This window comes from Scyliorhinus canicula, chromosome 30 (assembly GCF_902713615.1).
Source record: "Scyliorhinus canicula chromosome 30, sScyCan1.1, whole genome shotgun sequence".
Taxonomy (NCBI): Eukaryota; Metazoa; Chordata; class Chondrichthyes; order Carcharhiniformes; family Scyliorhinidae; genus Scyliorhinus; species Scyliorhinus canicula.
In genome coordinates this window covers 14,362,763-14,385,005 of record NC_052175.1, presented here as the reverse complement: position 1 = coordinate 14,385,005, position 22,243 = coordinate 14,362,763, and the positions used below count along the sequence as shown (strand labels likewise).

General features: G+C 52.6%; 1 protein-coding gene across 1 annotated transcript in view; it reads right to left on the bottom strand.

Moving 5' to 3' along the window:
• The window catches only part of ash1l (ash1 (absent, small, or homeotic)-like (Drosophila)), a 248,737-nt gene that overhangs the window by 142,497 nt on the left and 83,997 nt on the right, over window positions 1–22,243 (bottom strand). Inside the window, exon 2 of the mRNA XM_038787101.1 lies at window positions 16,608–20,712. Coding sequence (XP_038643029.1) covers window positions 16,608–20,712 — 4,105 coding nt within the window. The remainder of the gene's footprint in view (window positions 1–16,607; window positions 20,713–22,243) is intronic.

Genomic DNA, 22,243 nt, shown 5'->3' with positions numbered 1-22,243 from the left:
GCGTAACGTATTTATTGGGAGTTCTCTGAAGGAGTAACATGCACTATGGATAGGGGGCAGCCTATAGACATGCTGAAGATTCCAGAAGGCATTTGATAAGATGCCACATCAAAGGTTGTTGTGCTAAATAAAAGCTCACGATGTTGGGTGAACATATTAGCGCAGATAGAAGTCTGGCTGGCTGACAGCAAACAGCGCGCACCAGTGGGCCCTTTTCAGAATGTGACGTGCTCAGTCTCACAGGAGACCTGGGCTGGGGCCTCAACTTTTCACAAATTATATCAATGACTTGGATAAAGAGAGCTAAATTTACAGACGGCACAAAGATAGCGAGGAAGATATGTTGGGAGGAGGACACAAGGAGGCTGCAGGCGGAGATAGGAAGGTTGGGAGGCGAGTGGGAGTATAATGTGGGACAATGTGAAGTCGTTCACTTCTGTACGAAGAACACAAAAGCAAAGCATTCCTAAAACGGGAACGGCTGCAGAATTGCCCGGTGCAGAGGGATCGAGGTGTCCTACTGCACGAGTCATAAATAGTATAGAGGTGGAGTAAATAATTGAGGCGGCGAATGGAGTGTTCTCCATTACCAGAGGAATTGAACAGCAAAGCAAGAAGGATGTTACCATTCAGTTACACAGGGCATCTGTGAGACCCCAACTCAAATATTGTGCAGGGGTGTGGCCTCCTATTTTAAGGGAGGCGGCAGATCCATTGGGCATGGTTCAGGGGCGCCTTTCCAGATCGATACCTGGAATGAGCGGGTTGCCCGAGGAAAGGTTAGACTGACTGGGGCTCATTTCTGCTGGAGTTTAGAAGGGTGAGAGGTGACTTGATTCAGTATAAAAGGCCCTGAATGGTAGAGACAAGGTGGATGTGGAAAGGATATTCCCTCTTGTGGGCGAGCCCAGAACTAAGGGGGGTCATAGTTTTAAAATTTAAGGGGTCACTGTTTTAGCATTTAAGGGTGCCGCTCTTTTAGGGCACAGATGGAGAAATTCTTTCTCAGAGGGTTGCGGACTTTGAACCTCCGCCTCAGGAGGGGGTGGAAACAGGGTCCTGGAATATTTTTACGGCGGTGAGGGAATCCACACGTTATCAGGGGAATATGGGAATATCAAACTTGAAACACAAAACAGATTAGCCATGATCTTATCAAATGGCGGAGCAGACGAGGGGAAAATGGCCACCTTAGAACATAGAACAGTACAGCACAGAACAGGCCCTTCGGCCCTCGATGTTGTGCCGAACAATGATCACCCTACTCAAACCCACGCTATACCCGTAACCCAACAACCACCACCCCCCCCCCCCCCCCCCCAACCTTACTTTTAAGGACACTACAGGCAATTTAGCATGGCCAATCCACCTAACCCGCACATCTTTGGACTGTGGGAGGAAACCGGAGCACCCGGAGGAAACCCACGCACACACGGGGAGGACGTGCAGACTCCACACAGACAGTGACCCAGCCAGGAACCGAACCTGGGACCCTGGAGCTGTGAAGCATTTATGCTAACCACCATGCTACCGTGCTGCCCGACTTCTGCCCCTATTTTGTATGTCCACATTGTGGGGGCTGGTGGGCGGGAGTAACTGGAATAGAGTAGACCCCGAATTGGATTCATTTTTACAACAATCATTTCATGGTCATTGTTAGGCTTTCAACTCCAGATTTTTATTCAATTAAAACTCCACCATCTGGCGTGGTGGGATTTGAACCTGGGTCCCCAGCTACATAAATACAGTAGCTACAACAGCATGCAAGTGGCTCGGCTCCGGATTCCCAAAGCCAGTCCACCATTTACCCGGAGTCTTTGCAGGTGACAACACCATTGTGCTGCACCCAGCCCCCAGCCCCACCCCCGTGTGAGTGCGCATGTGCGTTGGGGGGGGGGGGGGGGGGGGGGGGGAGAGAAGAGACACTGATACGAACAGAAAACATTTACACTCCACGAGGACCGGACTCCTAACTGAAATCTACGTAGCGAGCGAAAGGAGCCCCTGGCACCTCCTAACCGCCAAAGTCTGTTGCAAAACTGACAAGTCCTGCTTTTGTTATTTCTGTTGGCCACAGTGACTCAGCTGTGGGGTTGTGCAGATTTCTGATCATTCGAGGCCACCGTTGCCACAAGCTGTCTCAGCACGTGAATAATTACCAGGACATGCTGCCAACGTTTAATGAATAATCATATTTTCGGCATGAGTCTTTCCAAGATTAGAACGGGCTGCAAGCACAGTTAAGACACTTGGTTAATGTACACAAGCAAAGAATTTGTCTCATTTATTTTCTGCAGCAAGGTTACAAGTGTTCTCTCTTTTCTGTTAATCCCCACCCTCCCCAGAATCCCATCTGACATTTGCGTCTTCACAAAGAGATGGGCAAATGCCACGACATGGGAGTGACGCTGCTCTGAAAATAACAACTCGAAGGCGTGGCAACGGTTGAGGTGACTAGCTGTGATATTTCCACCCTGCGACCCTGACACACTGCGGTCACACAGTGGAGCATTGCCAACAGCACTTGTCCTCGAGCGAGTGAGGCCGAGAATAACAGCTCTTCTTCCCATCCAGTGTCGATACCGATCACTCCCAGGAAATTCTCTCTCGGGTCACAGCAGTCTAATTTACTGATGATTGCACTATTGTGTTCCTTGGATACGGAGGTAGTCTGTCCTCACATGCAGCAGGACCTGAACAACATTCAGGTCTGGGTTGATAAGGGGCATTCAAGGCCAGACAATGACACTGGCCAACAAGAGGCAGCGTATTGACCTTCCCCTGACATTCAACATTATTACCACCATGACATTCTCTACCATCAATATCATGGGGGTCACCAGTGCCCAGAGACTATACCAGCTACATAAATACAGTAGTTACAACAGCAGGCGAGTCACTCAGCTCCTGATTCCCAGAGCCAGTCAACCATTTAGCAGGCACAAGTCAGGAGTACGGAACACCCTTCATTTACCCGAGTACAGCTCCAAGAAGCTCGACGGAATCCAGGACAAAGTAACCCATTTGATCGGCAGCCATTCCGCCAACTGAACCGGTCAATCCTCCACCATTGGCACACAGTGGCAGCAGTGGGTACCACATGAAGGGCATATGGTAAATGTGCAGCAACTCACCAAAGCTCCTTGGACAATGTCTCCATGCAGGAAACCTGTGCCAACGGGGGATTCCGATGACAGCCGCAAGGTGAGCGAGCGCGCACAGGGTGGCTCCCGCGTGGAGACTGGCAGTTTTGGCCATTTCTGCCCGGCGATGGGAAGAAAGCGGAAATTCAGGTTTCTCCTCCAGTGTGGGGATGTCTGCGGGATATAACACCAGACAAAAATCCAATAAAGCCCCCGCCCCAGATTCAGAGGACCCTGGTGGCAGTGAAAGAGAACAGGGGGGACCCCCTCTGGCCCTATCCGTTACTGTCCTCCCCATTGCCGACACGGAAGCCAATTGAATTCACAATGGGAGAATTTCAGAAGCACACACAGGCAATGAGGGAAGGCCTGTCTGAGACGATTGAGGGGGCAGTAGCTCCACGTTGCGGAGCGATAGAAAGGGTGGAGCGGCAATTGGAGTGGAGATGGAGAGGGCGGTCTCGGACCACAGCGCCCGGATTGCATCTTTACAGGCAGAAGTATCAATGTTGGTGGAGGCCCACAGCTTTGTGAAGGCCAGGGCGGACAACCAGGAGAGCCGGTCCAGGCACCAGAACCGGCTTGGCCGCTTGGACTGGAGGAGGTTATGGAGTGCATCAGTTCCAAGCAACCGGGGCCGAGTGGTTTCCCAGTGGAATTTTACAAGCAGTTTGCAGTGTTACTGCCGAAGCAATTACTGGGGATATGAAGTGCCTCTCGATCGCGGGGGGAGCTGCTGGTCACGTTGGCTCAGCATCCATTTCCCTGATCCTCAAGAAGAACAGAGATCTGGTGGAGTGTGGATCCTGCAGGTCAACTTCGATACTGAACGCTGACACAAAGCTAACGTTCTGCCGAAGCGTCTCAAGGGCTTATTGCCAGAGGAGATCTCTGAGGACTAAACTGGGTTTGTCAAGGGCTGACAGTGCTGTCGGGGTGAGTGCTGTCGGGGTGAGTGCTGTATAGTGCTGTCGGGGTGAGTGCTGTCGGGGTGAGTGCTGTATAGTGCTGTCGGGGTGAGTGCTGTATAGTGCTGTCGGGGTCAGTGCTGTCGGGGTCAGTGCTGTCGGGGTCAGTGCTGTATAGTGCTGTGGGGGTGAGTGCTGTCGGGGTGAGTGCTGTATAGTGCTGTCGGGGTGAGTGCTGTATAGTGCTGTCGGGGTGAGTGCTGTATAGTGCTGTCGGGGTGAGTGCTGTATAGTGCTGTCGGGGTGAGTGCTGTATAGTGCTGTCGGGGTGAGTGCTGTATAGTGCTGTCGGGGTGAGTGCTGTATAGTGCTGTCGGGGTGAGTGCTGTATAGTGCTGTCGGGGTGAGTGCTGTATAGTGCTGTCGGGGTGAGTGCTGTATAGTGCTGCCGGGGTGAGTGCTGTATAGTGCTGTGGGGGTGAGTGCTGTATAGTGCTGTCGGGGTGAGTGCTGTATAGTGCTGTCGGGGTGAGTGCTGTCGGGGTGAGTGCTGTATAGTGCTGTGGGGGTGAGTGCTGTGGGGGTGAGTGCTGTATAGTGCTGTCGGGGTGAGCGCTGTATAGTGCTGTCGGGGTGAGTGCTGTATAGTGCTGTCGGGGTCAGTGCTGTCGGGGTCAGTGCTGTCGGGGTCAGTGCTGTATAGTGCTGTGGGGGTGAGTGCTGTATAGTGCTGTCGGGGTGAGTGCTGTATAGTGCTGTCGGGGTGAGTGCTGTATAGTGCTGTCGGGGTGAGTGCTGTATAGTGCTGTCGGGGTGAGTGCTGTATAGTGCTGTCGGGGTGAGTGCTGTATAGTGCTGTCGGGGTGAGTGCTGTATAGTGCTGTCGGGGTGAGTGCTGTATAGTGCTGTCGGGGTGAGTGCTGTATAGTGCTGTCGGGGTGAGTGCTGTCGGGGTGAGTGCTGTATAGTGCTGTGGGGGTGAGTGCTGTCGGGGTGAGTGCTGTATAGTGCTGTCGGGGTGAGTGCTGTATAGTGCTGTCGGGGTGAGCGCTGTATAGTGCTGTCGGGGTGAGTGCTGTGGGGGTGAGTGCTGTCGGGGTGAGCGCTGTATAGTGCTGTGGGGGTGAGTGCTGTATAGTGCTGTGGGGGTGAGTGCTGTATAGTGCTGTGGGGGTGAGTGCTGTCGGGGTGAGTGCTGTATAGTGCTGTGGGGGTGAGTGCTGTATAGTGCTGTCGGGGTGAGTGCTGTATAGTGCTGTCGGGGTGAGTGCTGTATAGTGCTGTAGGGGTGAGCGCTGTATAGTGCTGTCGGGGTGAGTGCTGTATAGTGCTGTCGGGGTGAGTGCTGTATAGTGCTGTCGGGGTGAGTGCTGTATAGTGCTGTCGGGGTGAGTGCTGTATAGTGCTGCCGGGGTGAGTGCTGTATAGTGCTGTGGGGGTGAGTGCTGTATAGTGCTGTCGGGGTGAGTGCTGTATAGTGCTGTCGGGGTGAGTGCTGTCGGGGTGAGTGCTGTATAGTGCTGTGGGGGTGAGTGCTGTATAGTGCTGTCGGGGTGAGTGCTGTCGGGGTGAGTGCTGTATTGTGCTGTCGGGGTGAGTGCTGTATAGTGCTGTCGGGGTGAGTGCTGTATAGTGCTGTCGGGGTGAGTGCTGTATAGTGCTGTCGGGGTGAGTGCTGTATAGTGCTGTCGGGGTGAGTGCTGTATAGTGCTGTCGGGGTGAGTGCTGTATAGTGCTGTCGGGGTGAGTGCTGTATAGTGCTGTCGGGGTGAGTGCTGTATAGTGCTGTCGGGGTGAGTGCTGTCGGGGTGAGTGCTGTATAGTGCTGTGGGGGTGAGTGCTGTCGGGGTGAGTGCTGTATAGTGCTGTCGGGGTGAGTGCTGTATAGTGCTGTCGGGGTGAGTGCTGTATAGTGCTGTCGGGGTGAGCGCTGTATAGTGCTGTCGGGGTGAGTGCTGTCGGGGTGAGTGCTGTCGGGGTGAGTGCTGTCGGGGTGAGTGCTGTATAGTGCTGTCGGGGTGAGCGCTGTATAGTGCTGTCGGGGTGAGTGCTGTATAGTGCTGTCGGGGTGAGTGCTGTCGGGGTCAGTGCTGTCGGGGTGAGTGCTGTATAGTGCTGTCGGGGTGAGTGCTGTATAGTGCTGTCGGGGTGAGTGCTGTATAGTGCTGTCGGGGTGAGTGCTGTCGGGGTGAGTGCTGTATAGTGCTGTCGGGGTGAGTGCTGTATAGTGCTGTCGGGGTGAGTGCTGTATAGTGCTGTCGGGGTGAGTGCTGTATAGTGCTGTCGGGGTGAGTGCTGTCATGCTGAGTGCTGTATAGTGCTGTGGGGGTGAGTTCTGTATAGTGCTGTCGGGGTGAGTGCTGTCATGCTGAGTGCTGTATAGTGCTGTCGGGGTGAGTGCTGTCGGGGTGAGTGCTGTGTAGTGCTGTATAGTGCTGTCGGGGTGAGTGCTGTATAGTGCTGTCGGGGCGAGTGCTGTATAGGGCTGTGGGGGTGAGTGCTGTCGGGGTGAGTGCTGTGGGGGTGAGTGCTGTGGGGGTGAGTGCTGTGGGGGTGAGTGCTGTCGGGGTGAGTGCTGTCGGGGTGAGTGCTGTCGGGGTGAGTGCTGTCGGGGTGAGTGCTGTCGGGGTGAGTGCTGTCGGGGTGAGTGCTGTATAGTGCTGTCGGGGTGAGTGCTGTCGGGGTGAGTGCTGTATAGTGCTGTCGGGGTGAGTGCTGTATAGTGCTGTCGGGGCGAGTGCTGTATAGTGCTGTCGGGGCGAGTGCTGTATAGTGCTGTCGGGGTGAGTGCTGTATAGTGCTGTGGGGGTCAGTGCTGTATAGTGCTGTCGGGGTGAGTGCTGTATAGTGCTGTCGGGGTGAGTGCTGTATAGTGCTGTCGGGGTGAGTGCTGTATAGTGCTGTGGGGGTGAGTGCTGTGAGGGTGAGTGCTGTATAGTGCTGTCGGGGTGAGTGCTGTATAGTGCTGTCGGGGTGAGTGCTGTATAGTCCTGTCGGGGTGAGTGCTGTATAGTGCTGTCGGGGTGAGTGCTGTCGGGGTGAGTGCTGTATAGTGCTGTCGGGGTGAGTGCTGTATAGTGCTGTCGGGGTGAGTGCTGTCGGGGTGAGTGCTGTCGGGGTGAGTGCTGTATAGTGCTGTCGGGGTGAGTGCTGTGGGGGTGAGTGCTGTATAGTGCTGTCGGGGTGAGTGCTGTATAGTGCTGTCGGGGTGAGTGCTGTATAGTGCTGTCGGGGTGAGTGCTGTCGGGGTGAGTGCTGTCGGGGTGAGTGCTGTATAGTACTGTCGGGGTGAGTGCTGTATAGTGCTGTCAGGGTGAGTGCTGTCGGGGTGAGTGCTGTATAGTGCTGTCGGGGTGAGTGCTGTCGGGGTGAGTGCTGTATAGTGCTGTGGGGGTCAGTGCTGTATAGTGCTGTCGGGGTGAGCGCTGTATAGTGCTGTCGGGGTGAGTGCTGTCGGGGTGAGTGCTGTCGGGGTGAGTGCTGTATAGTGCTGTCGGGGTGAGTGCTGTGGGGGTGAGTGCTGTCGGGGTGAGTGCTGTATAGTGCTGTCGGGGTGAGTGCTGTCGGGGTGAGTGCTGTCGGGGTGAGTGCTGTATAGTGCTGTCGGGGTGAGTGGTGTATAGTGCTGTCGGGGTGAGAGCTGTCGGGGTGAGTGGTGTATAGTGCTGTCGGGGTGAGTGCTGTTTTGTGTTGTTGGGGTCAGTGCTGTATAGTGCTGTCGGGGTGAGTGCTGTATAGTGCTGTCGGGGTGAGTGCTGTATAGTGCTGTCGGGGTGAGTGCTGTATAGTGCTGTCGGGGTGAGTGCTGTATAGTGCTGTCGGGGTGAGTGCTGTATAGTGCTGTCGGGGTGAGTGCTTTCGGGGTGAGTGCTGTATAGTGCTGTCGGGGTGAGTGCTGTATAGTGCTGTCGGGGTGAGTGCTGTATAGTGCTGTCGGGGTGAGTGCTGTATAGTGCTGTCGGGGTGAGTGCTGTATAGTGCTGTGGGGGTGAGTGCTGTCGGGGTGAGTGCTGTGGGGGTGAGTGCTGTCGGGGTGAGTGCTGTCGGGGTGAGTGCTGTATAGTGCTGTCGGGGTGAGTGCTGTATAGTGCTGTCGGGGTGAGTGCTGTATAGTGCTGTCAGGGTGAGTGCTGTCGGGGTGAGTGCTGTCGGGGTGAGTGCTGTATAGGGCTGTCGCTGTGAGTGCTGTCGGGGTGAGTGCTGTATAGTGCTGTCGGGGTGAGTGCTGTATAGTGCTGTCGGGGTGAGTGCTGTCGGGGTGAGTGCTGTATAGGGCTGTCGGGGTCAGTGCTGTCGGGGTGAGTGCTGTATAGTGCTGTCGGGGTGAGTGCTGTCGGGGTGAGTGCTGTATAGTGCTGTCGGGGTGAGTGCTGTGGGGGTGAGTGCTGTATAGTGCTGTGGGGGTGAGTGCTGTATAGTGCTGTGGGGGTGAGTGCTGTATAGTGCTGTGGGGGTGAGTGCTGTATAGTGCTATCGGGGTGAGTGCTGTCGGGGTGAGTGCTGTATAGTGCTGTGGGGGTGAGTGCTGTCGGGGTGAGTGCTGTATAGTGCTGTGGGGGTGAGTGCTGTCGGGGTGAGTGCTGTATAGTGCTGTCGGGGTGAGTGCTGTATAGTGCTGTGGGGGTGAGTGCTGTATAGTGCTGTCGGGGTGAGTGCTGTATAGTGCTGTGGGGGTGAGTGCTGTCGGGGTGAGTGCTGTATAGTGCTGTGGGGGTGAGTGCTGTCGGGGTGAGTGCTGTATAGTGCTGTCGGGGTGAGTGCTGTCGGGGTGAGTGCTGTATAGTGCTGTCGGGGTGAGTGCTGTCGGGGGGAGTGCTGTATAGTGCTGTCGGGGCAAGTGCTGTATAGTGCTGTGGGGGTTAGTGCTGTCGGGGTGAGTGCTGTCGGGGTGAGTGCTGTCGGGGTGAGTGCTGTATAGTGCTGTCGGGGTGAGTGCTGTCGGGGTGAGTGCTGTATAGTGCTGTGGGGGTGAGTGCTGTATAGTGCTGTAGGGGTGAGCGCTGTATAGTGCTGTCGGGGTGAGCGCTGTATAGTGCTGTCGGGGTGAGTGCTGTATAGTGCTGTCGGGGTGAGTGGTGTATAGTGCTGTCGGGGTGAGTGCTGTATAGTGCTGTCGGGGTGAGCGCTGTATAGTGCTGTCGGGGTGAGTGCTGTATAGTGCTGTCGGGGTGAGTGCTGTCGGGGTGAGTGCTGTATAGTGGTGTGGGGGTGAGTGCTGTCGGGGTGAGTGCTGTATAGTGCTGTCGGGGTGAGTGCTGTATAGTGCTGTCGGGGTGAGTGCTGTCGGGGTGAGCGCTGTATAGTGCTGTCGGGGTGAGTGCTGCATAGTGCTGTCGGGGTGAGTGCTGTATAGTGCTGTCGGGGTGAGCGCTGTATAGTGCTGTCGGGGTGAGTGCTGTCGGGGTGAGTGCTGTATAGTGCTGTGGGGGTGAGTGCTGTCGGGGTGAGTGCTGTATAGTGCTGTCGGGGTCAGTGCTGTATAGTGCTGTCGGGGTGAGTGCTGTATAGTGCTGTCGGGGTGAGTGCTGTCGGGGTGAGTGCTGTATAGTGCTGTCGGGGTGAGCGCTGTATAGTGCTGTCGGGGTGAGTGCTGTATAGTGCTGTCGGGGTGAGTGCTGTATAGTGCTGTCGGGGTGAGTGCTGTATAGTGCTGTCGGGGCGAGTGCTGTATAGTGCTGTCGGGGTGAGTGCTGGATAGTGCTGTGGGGGTGAGTGCTGTATAGTGCTGTCGGGGTGAGTGCTGTATAGTGCTGTCGGGCTGAGTGCTGTATAGTGCTGTATAGTGCTGTAGGGGTGAGTGCTGTATAGTGCTGTCGGGGTGAGTGCTGTATTGTGCTGTCGGGGTGAGTGCTGTATAGTGCTGTGGGGGTGAGTGCTGTATAGTGCTGTCGGGGCGAGTGCTGTATAGTGCTGTCGGGGTGAGTGCTGTGTTGTGCTGTCGGGGTGAGTGCTGTATAGTGCTGTCGGGGTGAGTGCTGTGGGGGTGAGTGCTGTCGGGGTGAGCGCTGTATTGTGCTGTCGGGGTGAGTGCTGTATAGTGCTGTGGGGGTGAGTGCTGTATAGTGCTGTCGGGGCGAGTGCTGTATAGTGCTGTCGGGGTCAGTGCTGTATAGTGCTGTCGGGGTCAGTGCTGTATAGTGCTGTCGGGGCGAGTGCTGTGGGGGTCAGTGCTGTCGGGGTGAGTGCTGTGGGGGTGAGTGCTGTCGGGGTGAGTGCTGTGGGGGTCAGTGCTGTGGGGGTCAGTGCTGTCGGGGTCAGTGCTGTGGGGGTCAGTGCTGTCGGGGTCAGTGCTGTGGGGGTCAGTGCTGTCGGGGTCAGTGCTGTCGGGGTCAGTGCTGTCGGGGTCAGTGCTGTCGGGGTCAGTGCTGTCGGGGTCAGTGCTGTCGGGGTCAGTGCTGTCGGGGTCAGTGCTGTCGGGCTAGTGCTGTATAGTGCTAACCTTTTGGACACGAAGGGCAATTTAGCGCGACCAATCCACCCTAACCTGCACATCTTTGGACTGTGGGAGGAAACCGGAGCACCCGGAGGAAACCCACGCACACACGGGGAGAACATGCGGACTCCGCACAGACAGTGACCCAAGCCGGCAATCGAACCCGGGACCCTGGTGCTGTGCTAACCACTGTCCCACCGTGCTGCCCAAAATGTCCTCTTGACAGGACTGACTTCCAGTTGGGTGGGCGGGTGCTGTGTGGAAGCTGGAGGGGACATGTGTTGGCCTGAGTCCATGTTGGCATGGCACCGTCCTGCCAATGAAAGACTTCAATCCAAATGTTTCTGATCAGTCCATCTGAATGGCTGACAGGCTGGTTTCATTTAGCAGCTCAATAGGACATTTCCTGCTCGTTCAAAGGCTAAAGGTGATAACCTTATCTCCACAGCAACAGAGCAGGTATACACAGGGCTGAAAGGAGACTGTAATGTTCCCACATTCACAAATTGTACGTACAATTCCTCCATTAAAAGGCCCCCCCTGTGGCACCCAGCTGGAAAATCAAATCCATTAACAGAAGTCAATGATTCAACTTCAGTCGATTCCTCTTGTAACTAAGCTGTGTAAAGTAGCACATGACCCACAGAACCTCCACTGACTTCAATGTTACAAAGCGGGTCAGAAAAAGGCCTTGTGACAGAATTGAAATCACCCAAAGCCAGAAATTCCTCTGCCGATTTGAACAGCACCACTCAGGAGTATCCAGATGGGACGACTGCCCCCCCCCCCCCCCCCCCGTCCGATAAATGGTTCGAGAAGTCGAACACTCCACACAACAACCCTCTAAACATTACCCAGCTCAAACTAACACCAATTCTCAGTGAGGTCAATGGAGCTGTTACAGGATGCAAGCCATAACCAGGGAGCCTCTAAATTAATTCACCCATCGGCTCTTTCTGCAGAGCAGGGATACAGAACGCTTCAGCTGTCCCAGGTCGAAAACATAAGAACATAAGAACATAAGAACTAGGAGCAGGAGTAGGCCATCTGGCCCCTCGAGCCTGCTCCGCCATTCAATGAGATCATGGCTGATCTTTTGTGGACTCAGCTCCACTTTCCCGCCCAAACACCATAACCCTTAATCCCTTTATTCTTCAAAAAACTATCTATCTTTACCTTAAAAACATGTAATGAAGGAGCCTCAACTGCTTCACTGGGCAAGGAATTCCATAGATTCACAACCCTTTGGGTGAAGAAGTTCCTCCTAAACTCAGTTCTAAATCTACTTCCCCTTATTTTGAGGCTATGCCCCCTAGTTCTGCTGTCACCCGCCAGTGGAAACAACCTGCCCGCATCTATCCTATCTATTCCCTTCATAATTTTAAATGTTTCTATAAGACCCCCCTCATCCTTCTAAATTCCAACGAGTACAGTCCCAGTCTACTCAACCTCTCCTCATAATCCAACCCCTTCAGCTCTGGGATTAACCTAGTGAATCTCCTCTGCACACCCTCCAGTGCCAGTACGTCCTTTCTCAAGTAAGGAGACCAAAACTGAACACAATACTCCAGGTGTGGCCTCACTAACACCGTATACAATTGCAACATAACCTCCCTAGTCTTAAACTCCATCCCTCTAGCAATGAAGGACAAAATTCCATTTGCCTTCTTAATCACCTGTTGCACCTGTAAACCAACCTTCTGTGACTCATGCACTAGCACACCCAAGTCTCTCTGAACAGCGGCATGCTTTAATATTTTATCGTTTAAATAATAATCCCGTTTGCTGTTATTCCTACCAAAATGGAAAACTATTGCACTGAAGTTCACACTGATTCTTGATAGGTGTGAGACATTTGATAAATATCAAGCACTGCCCCGTATTCCTAAACCCCAGTGAAAATCACATTGCAGTACAGACTGTAACAGTAAAACAACCTCCCGCAGCTCCGGGATCATTCCAGGGATTCCTAAACCCCAGTGAAAATCACATTGCAGTACAGACTGTAACAGTAAAACAACCTCCCGCAGCTCCGGGATCATTCCAGGGATTCCTAAACCCCAGTGAAAATCACATTGCAGTACAGACTGTAACAGCAAAATGACCTCCCGCAGCTCCGGGATCATTCCAGGGATTCCTAAACCCCAGTGAAAATCACATTGCAGTACAGACTGTAACAGCAAAACGACCTCCCGCAGCGCCGCGATCATTCCAGGGATTCCTAAACCCCAGTGAAAATCACATTGCAGTACAGACTGTAACAGCAAAATGACCTCCCGCAGCTCCGGGATCATTCCAGGGATTTCTGTCACAGTGTCCAGCAGAGTGAGAAATATTTAATTTGCTTTTTTTCGTGAATCAATTAAGTGAATCTAAACTCCGATTGTAACCTTCATGCCCACCAAATATCTGATACGAACAAGCACGTTGCTGTTTCAAAGCTTCACATATCACTGAGCATTAACAGTTAACATAGAACATAGAACAGTACAGCACAGAACAGGCCCTTCGGCCCTCGATGTTGTGCCGAGCAATGATCACCCTACCCAAGCCCACGTATCCACCCTATACCAGTAACCCAACAACCCCCATTAACCTTATTTTTTAGGACACTAAGGGCAATTTAGCCTGGCCAATCCACCTAACACGCACATCTTTGGACTGTGGGAGGAAACCGGAGCACCCGGAGGAAACCCACGCACACACGGGGAGGACGTGCAGACTCCGCACAGACAGTGACCCAGCCGGGAACCGAACCTGGGACCCTGGAGCTGTGAAGCATTTATGCTAACCACCGTGCTGCCCCATTAGGACATGATGGAAGTTGAGAAGCCTGTCCCTACTCTGATGGATTCAGCCAAGCTTCCTGCCTTCTCTCGAGATCCTTCAACCCGTGCTTTCCAGAAATGCCTCTCTCTCTCTCTCGTCAATCAGTACCGTCACATCTAGAACTTCTGGACTCGCATATGGACTAGAAACTCAACAGCTGCACCATATATCCTCCCCATTCACAAATTGTACCATGGCCCTTCATTGCAAGAGGAATGGAGTTACAGGAGCAGGGAATAAGATCACAGTGAATGGCGGAGCAGGTTTGAAGGGGCAAAGGAACCACTCTGCTCTGAGTTTTGATGTTTCTATGTAAAACAGTGATCTGTCAACCAAGATGTCAACAATGGACAAATAACCAAAGGATTCAGCAGGACAAGTGAACTCACATTGATAGAGGTCCCCATCCACTTTGGAAGCTTTCTGCACTTCGGAACACCAATGCAAGATTTGACAAGGATTCTCTTCCGATCGCACGGCAGCTAAATTGTGCCGCCCACGTATTGGCGAAGCAGTGTTGTATTTCCCCATTGGGACAAGTGGCTTGCACCATTTTCTGCCTGTGTGATCTAACTAACCCATCAGCCAAGGGCTTCACAAGTCAGCAAGGGCTGGGACTCGCCTTCCTCTGACTGGTGAGTCAGGCAGTTACTCCTCAAGTGAGATCTCAACGCCAGGAGAAAATCCCAAGCGGAGTTCTTTGTCGCGCCTCCTCTAACAGCGTTCCTCCAGAATTAGCACAGCACTAATGTCACACATCACAAACATGGTGCTACCGCGTCAAAACATTCCGACTCAGTGCTTACACGATGCCACAGAAGTACCCGAGTTGACCGGGACAGTATACTACTCTGCTTTGAAATGATGCCATGCATGAACAAATACTGTGCAGTACCCAGCTACCACCGTGATGGTTTGGGAACATTTTTTGGAAATGATCTTACCACTTAGAGAAAACTCTTCCCCAAGGACTCAAATGTCATTCAAGTTCCTTGAGGAACGTAACTTTTCTTAAAGATGGGGAATACATTCAAGAAAATACATCGGGCACTGTACATCTCTAATACAAATTAACCTCTGATATCAATGAACGAAAGCAATTCCTTGTGACTCAGGAGTGCATACAGAAAATCTCACAAACTATAACGTCCAGTGACCACATTATTAAATTACTATGCCCACATTATTTAAGACAAATCCAAATCAGTGAAGAAACTCACAGCCACGAGTTCATAAGATATCGGAGCAGAATTCGGCCATTTGGCCCATCGAGACTGCTCTGCCATTCGATCATGGCTGATCTCATCCTGGCCTTAACTCAACCGTCCTGCCCGTATGCAACTGACTTGCTGATCCTTTACTTGTGTCGGGGAATGGTACAACGGTCAATCACGACACTGATCAGATAAATCCCATCTCCACAGGGTGTTGGGGAAAATGAGGAAAGATATCGACATACTCTGACTTAATTCACAAAAGGATGAATGTTGGAAAATGACAACAAATCGGTATTAGCCAGTTATACTGAAATGGCAAACAGCACAGGAAGAGGCGAATGCCAAACAGCACTCGGAGCCAATCGCACCATCCAACTAGAGTACGCACATGATGCTTGCTTCTGTGCACACTGGGAAGCCGAGCTCCAGGCTCTCATCAACATCCTTACTGTGGTGTACGAGAGGATGGGCTAACACCGGCAGCACTTGGGCAATGACCACGCGCGCTGAGCTCCACTGGGTGGGCCACACCGTCCGCACGCCGGGCACGAAACTCTCAAAACAAGCACTCGACTCGGAGCTTCGACACAGCGAGCGAGCCCCAGGAGAACACCCTCAAAGCCTCCTTGAAAAAGTGTAGCATCCCTCCCGACATCTGGGAACCCCGTAGCCCGGGGGGGGAGAGAATGTATGAAATAGGAACGGGGGCAGCCATCTGCGGCTTCAAACCGCCATTCAACAAGATCACGGCTGACGGTCTACCTCCACTCTACCTTCCTGCACTATCCCCATATCCCTGAATTCCATTCGCGGCCAACAATCTATCAATTGTGTCTCGAATCTGGTCAGGAACTGAGTATCCACAGCTCTTCGGAGTAGAGAATTCACAAATCTATTGAGTGAAGACATTTCTCCTCAGCTCAGTCTGAAATAACTGATCTCTTGAAGACTATGCCACACACACACACACACACACACACACACACACACACACACACACACACACACACACACACACACACACACACACACACACAAACGTTCTAGATTCCTTGGCCAGTAAAACATTTTTCCAGCATTTACCCAGTCAAGCTGCTTAAAGGTGGTTCTATATTTCCCTTAGATCACCTCTCCTTCTTTCCCACTCCAGGGAACACAGGCCCAGTCGACTCAATCTCTCCATAAAGGGAAAATAAAAAGTTCCAGATTTATATTAACCTTCATGTGGACAACTGGCGTCTAAATGACCTGCCCACAACATTAAGATTATGCTGTCTTATTCTGGATTCCCCTACGAAAAGAAAATAGGGGAAATCTCTTTGTCCTTTTATTGTTTCCTACACCCGATCAGCCCTCAATGTTCCAAACTCAAGGCAATACAAGCCAAGCTCACGCACTAGACCCTCGTAATTTAACCCTTTCATTCCCACCACCATTCTCGAGTTTCTACACCGCGCCCATTTCAACGGCCGTTACATCCTTCCTGAAGGTGGTCAGGACAGAATGCAGCATCGCAGGCAGGGGGTCGCTTCCTCCCCTGTGGTACTCGAGCTAACAAACGGAGGGGTAGCTTGCGAATTCAGATCCATCGCTGTTGCCACCCAAGGCTGGAGTGTCACAACACACCGTTTGGAATGACATTTTTTTTTTTTAGTTTTTTTTAAAATTTGCAAAATCATAAAGCCTCACATCTGGATGCAAAGAGCCTTCGTTCAAGTAACGGGGCTGTCTGCAGTCCAAATCTCTGGCTTTATCACCCTTGAATTCAGGCGCTGTAAAGAAAAAACATTGCGCAAGCGGAGCCGGGAGCAGCAGGTCTCTTGCACAAGCGGAACATTTAACCTTTAATAGGATTTGAACAGGAGCTTTGAGTATTTTAGTCAAAGATGAAACAGTTCTTTTATAAAAGTGGAATTCTAAAAGGAATGGCCATGCAACAATATTAACGTGTCAGCTCTTTGTTCAGGAAACTTTGCTCCATAATGCGATGCGCGACACGCACGCTCATGCTCACACCAAAACACGATCAAATAAAGGTCATTTCCTCCCACCCAAGATTTGCTCCATGCGTTCCTACCTGGCGGCGTCTGAGACGTTCGTTCACTTGAAGGTGGCCTGTCCTTCCTGATCAGCCGGTTGGGCAGGTCCTGGGAGGCAGGAAGTTCAGGGCTGTCAGTCTGCTTCTTACGTCCCATACCATTCGAGAGCTTGCTCGGCTTGTAGCTTCCTATTGCACTTGTAAACAGATTGGTATGTTCTTCGCTGATGCTCGACTCCGAGCTGGGCATGTAGCGTTCCGAGCATGAACCCACTACCCCATCCGTGCAGTCTATTTGGAGGGGAGTCTGCAGTCCTACAGAAATGGAACCGTGCTCTGTGGAGTCCCTCCGCACCCACTGGTCCCCTCGACTTAGCAAACCTTTCGACGACGGCAGGTGGGTGTACGGCATATGGCACCGGTGTTTGTCTTTGTGTTTGTGTCTTTCCGACATCGCATCCTTCCCGTATGTATACCGTCGTAACAATGAAGGATTAACCGTTAAAGCGTCCACAGATGGTGCAGTCTGTTCAGAGGAACGATGCTCCCGATGCTTGTGCCGATGCTTATGTTTATGTTCGTGCACCCAGCTGTAAGCCATTTCTGCAGGAATGCTGGCGTAAGTACCCATGGAGAGGAGCGAGGTCCGACTGCCAGCCAAGAAGGCCTCCGGTCTGAGGAGTCGGTGTTTCTTTTTGTGGTACTTGTTGGGGTTCAGAAGCAGGTGACCAGTATGCATGTACGAGGGAGGTGGCATTGTACTACTCAGAGAGGGGGGAGGAGGAGGGGGTGGTGGATATAGTGTTGGAGGATACCGGGCATAGTAACCCAACCCCAGAGGGCCTGCTGAAACTGGAGTTGGAGAGTAAGGCATACTGTATGAAGGAAAGAAGCCGCCATTTGCAAGTGGAAAACCCAGGCTGTGGACAAAGGGGACTTCAGCCATTGCGTCTCGCATTTTCGGAGGCCTTCCCCTCTTCTTCTTTAGTTCAGGCTTTCGGACATAGTGCATCGGGTCAAAGGGGAAAGGTGGGTGGGCGTAGAAGCTGCCAAAGTTGATCCGAAAGATAGAAGGAAGGATGTCTCTCGGGATATAGTGATGACTTCGATGAGTTATTCTCAGTTCACTCCACCTGGTTATTAGCTCCTCCAGTTCAGCTAGGAAATTAGGGTCTTGTTTGCTCCGTAGCTGCAAATACTTCTTTTTCCGTTTCCTTTTCTGTCGCTTAAGCTTGTCGTAGCTAAGATAATCGTGTGCCCTGCGTTTGCATTTGTGTTTGTGTTTCTCTTTCAGCCCAGTTAGGACTGCCGAATTCTCAGGAGGCATCACAGAGACATGGTCAAAAGAGTACCTTCGCTTCCTGGGTCCGCAGAACTTCTCCGCCCTGTCTGACGTGCTGTTGTTGTCTGTGCCGATGCCACTGTCGCTCGGGATGGTCTCCTCGCTGTGCGACTCGCTGATGGGCGAGGGGGTGGCCTCCTTCAGCGACGTTAGCTCACACAGGTGAGACGGGGAGTTTGGCAGCAGGGTCGGGGGAGAAAGCTTCCTGCGTCCTTTGGAGGCTTTCCGCATCGCCAGTGTCTGCATCACGCTGCCTTTACTGCCTTGCAGGTTTGGCACGGGGGTTGGTTCAATGAACCCAGCGTCACTGCTGACAGGGCTCTGACTCCCGCTGACTCCAGACGACTGGGAGTAAGTTGGTGAAGGCAGGACATCAGGGACATTCGTAGCTGTTGACTGCGTGAAGCTTGGCAGCCCTTGCCCTAGTGTTGTGGTGGATGTTGGCGATATCTTCCTGTCAATAGAAAGCGTACTACTGAGATATGGACCATCCAACGAGATTTTGGGCTTCCGGCCCCTTTTCTTGCCTATGTAAATAGTTCCTTTTTTACTAACGTTAATCTGCTGGCCTAACTTGGAGCCAAAGGTGGCAGTAAGAGTCGAGACGGTATTACGGAGTTTCGATTGCACCTTCCCTTTATTACTCGGCCCACTTGCGCTCAAAAGGATCTGGTTCAGGAGCTTTTTCCTTTTCAGCGTTTTCATTTTGTTGATCTTCTTGATAAATTTCTTGTCTAAAAGTGTTTTCATCAATTGCCTCTTCCCTTTCTTGGTGGATTTCGAATCGGATTCACTCCCCAGTTCAAAGTCGTCGTCGGGCGTCGTTTTCTGCCCGTGCTCGGCCGGCTTACCCCTCGCCTCGCTCACGTCAAACCCCCTGTGCTGCGCAGCCGCGTCTTCAGCCTCCAAACTCTGAGGGGCAGGTAATGGAGCGGAAAGCAACGCAGTCGGCGCCAGAGCTTTGGCGGCTGGCATCAGCTGCTTCTTGGGCCTTCCCCGCCCCCGTTTCCCTGGAAGGCAGACCTCAAACGCTTTGCTGGGCACAATTTCAGTTTCCGGTTGAAGTACGGGAGGCTCTTTCTCCCGAATAAATTCCTTTGTCTTTGACATCACAGAAAGTACTTTGGAAGCAGGAATTTTGTGTGGAGTCCTGTGCGGAGTCTCTTCAAGTTGTGGCATGGGGTCAGGCTTGGCCCTGCCTCTTTTGGATTTGTGAATATTTAACGACGGGGGGTCCGGAGAACAGTTCTTCGAGACTTTCTCGTCGTGGTGAGCTTGCAGAGATATAAAATGCCTCCCAATCTCAGTTTTCTGGGGTAGTGGTGGAGAAATGCAAGCCTTCGTTAACTTTGGCAGTCGTGGCTTAACCATTTTAGCTTCGGTTAAAACTGGTGAAAACCCTGCGTTTCGGATCAGCTGAGCCTGGTCGGTGTGAACCTTTTGTTCTGTTCTGTACGGGACAGTTTTCAATAGCCCCGAGGATATTATTGGCGGGGACAAACATTCACTGAAAGCAGCAACCGTACTGCTGCTGCTTGTAATCACCTTCATTCGCGGCCTCTTCCCTTTCCGCTTGTTTACAGGTTTAAGTTGGAGAGCGGAGTTAGGGATTGGGCAGCTCTGGTATGCCCTCTGCAGCTGTTGATGCGCCACCTTCAGTGTGCTGGGCTTGAACGAGGGTCTGTTGTTCAGGATGCTTTTGAAGCTGGCCACAGCGCTGCCGCCGGCAGAGTCGGCTCGGGGCCCTGGCGAACAGCCAGACTCGCGGCTCCCCCCAGTTAGCGGAGTGAAAGCCTTCATGCTGTCCAAGCGCGGCGGCTGCAGGTTGCCGTGGCACGCCCGCTCGGCCACCACCGGCTCCGCGCTGAAGCCGTGAGCATGGAGCTTGAAGCCAAAGTGAAGGGGCAGGCTGCTCGGTGCTGGCCGACTCTCGGCGGTCGCTTTGCCGTCCGCCTCGGAGCTGACCAATACCGGGTGGGTTTCTAACTGGATGGAAGGGGGCTGGGGAGGAGGAAAGGCAGTGCTCCTGTTTAATGAAGCTGCAGGTCCTGCTGGTGAAGGTGCGGAGGGGGCCCCTTCCACCCCTGCACTGCTGGTGGGCCTCCTCCCATAGCCTTCAGTGCCAGTAGCAGTTCTATGGTCTGTCGAAGTGCAATTTATTGCAGGTTGTTTATCTAGTTTGGGGATCGGATGCTCTGCCTTCTCTGTAGAGGGTGGCCGGTCGTGCCGAGGAGAGAGTCCTTCACTACATAACGGTGCATCATGCCCTGGAGAATCATGCCGTAGTGATGCTTTATCTAGAACAGGGTCCTTATTAATTAAAACAGTCTTGCCACAAATTCTACTGCTGGCAGTGTCCTTTGCAGGTTGAGGAGCCTCCTGTTCAGTCAAGTTCACATTCTTGTAATCTACATAGGTTGGAGTGCTCAAGTGCTCCCTAACTGAGCAGGCAGCAGCCAGGCTAGCTTTCAGCGCGCCCAAGTCTTTGTTCGTCACAATTTCATTGCCAACCCCCTGCTTCCTAAACTTAGTTCTGGAAGACTTCGATGCAGGGCAGGTGCTTTTCAGCAATGCTGATTTTTCAGTCAAAGACGCTTCACCGTTGGCGTGGCCTTGCTCTTTTGTGTCCGGGTTTCTCGTGCTCCCTGCGCCACCCGCAGCAGCTTTACTACATTCAGAGTGTTGCAAACTTGAAGAGAGGGGGCTTCTCGTCTCGCCTCCCGTTTGTAGATAGCGGGCTTCCTCCGCAGAAGATTCAACCGTCTTCATTTCCTCACTTTTCTTGTGCAACTTCACGGAACCCTGCGCATTTTGTGGAAAAAAAAGAAAAGAAAGCGTCACACAAGGTTCTTGAGCCCGCACACAAACAAACAAAGCAAACTACTTTTGTATCTTCAAAAAAAAAAACCAAAACGACAATTGGGCAGCATTCTCTGCAACCCAATGTCGCCAAGTGACTAACGTGGCCCCTTTTTCAAAACTTCCACAATTACAGGGCTACTCCAGCAACTGGCCTGAAAGAAATGATGCTCAACAGGGTTAATCCACGGTCTGGAAGATGGATGGACCGAGGGGAAGCTGATGGAACCAAAGGCAAAATACAAAGTTCTAAACAACAACAAAAAAAAACACATCCCGTTAACATTAAAATGTTCAGAAAGGACATCGACTCCTGACAATATGGGTTGGAGATTTTGTTTTAAAAAACAAAACTTTGAAATAGAACACAGAACAGTACAGCACAGAACAGGCCCTTCGGCCCTCAATGTTGTGCCGAGCCATGATCACCCTACTCAAACCCACGTATCCACCCTATACCCGTAACCCAACACCCCCCCCTCCCCCCCCATACCCGTAACCCAACAACCCCCCCTTAACCTTACTTTTATTAGGACACTACGGGCAATTTAGCATGGCCAATCCACCTAACCCGCACATCTTTGGACTGTGGGTGGAAACCGGAGCCCCCGGAGGAAACCCACGCAGACACGGGGAGGACGTGCAGACTCCGCACAGACAGTGACCCAAGCCGGAATCGAACCTGGGACCCTGGAGCTGTGAAGCATTTATGCTAACCACAATGCTACCCTGCTGCCCCTAATGTCAGGCAGTCAGATATGATTCCCTCCCCCCCCCCCCGCTAACTTGGCTCTTGATTTTAGTTTTGTCATTTTTGAACAAAAAAGGAAAAGATAAGGCAGCATTTGAGAGTAAGTGGAGGTTGGGAAGATCGAAGTGACGGGACTTTGTCCTCCATGTTACTGACTCCATCCCTCCCCCCCCCCCCCCCAAACCAGTCAGTACTTCAGGCTGCAGCAGACAGTTCACAACCTCTTGATGTCCTGTCTGACCCCGAGCTGAACTGTGACCTTTTCGCCCCTCCATCACAAAAGACCACCATAGAACATAGAACATAGAACAGTACAGCACAGAACAGGCCCTTCGGCCCTCAATGTTGTGCCGAGCCATGATCACCCTACTCAAACCCACGTATCCACCCTATACCCGTAACCCCCCCCCCCCTTACTTTTATTAGGACACTACGGGCAATTTAGCATGGCCAATCCACCTAACCCGCACATCTTTGGACTGTGGGAGGAAACCGGAGCACCCGGAGGAAACCCACGCACACAGGGGGAGGACGTGCAGACTCCACACAGACAGTGACCCAGCCGGGAATCGAACCTGGGACCCTGGAGCTGTGAAGCATTTATGCTAACCACCATGCTACCCTGCTGCCACCATGTTAGGGTCTGTCTCTGGCCCAGCTGTACTGCCGCCGAGTCTCTCGTCCGTTTCTGTGGTAGCTGCAAACAAAGTTACTCCAATGCTC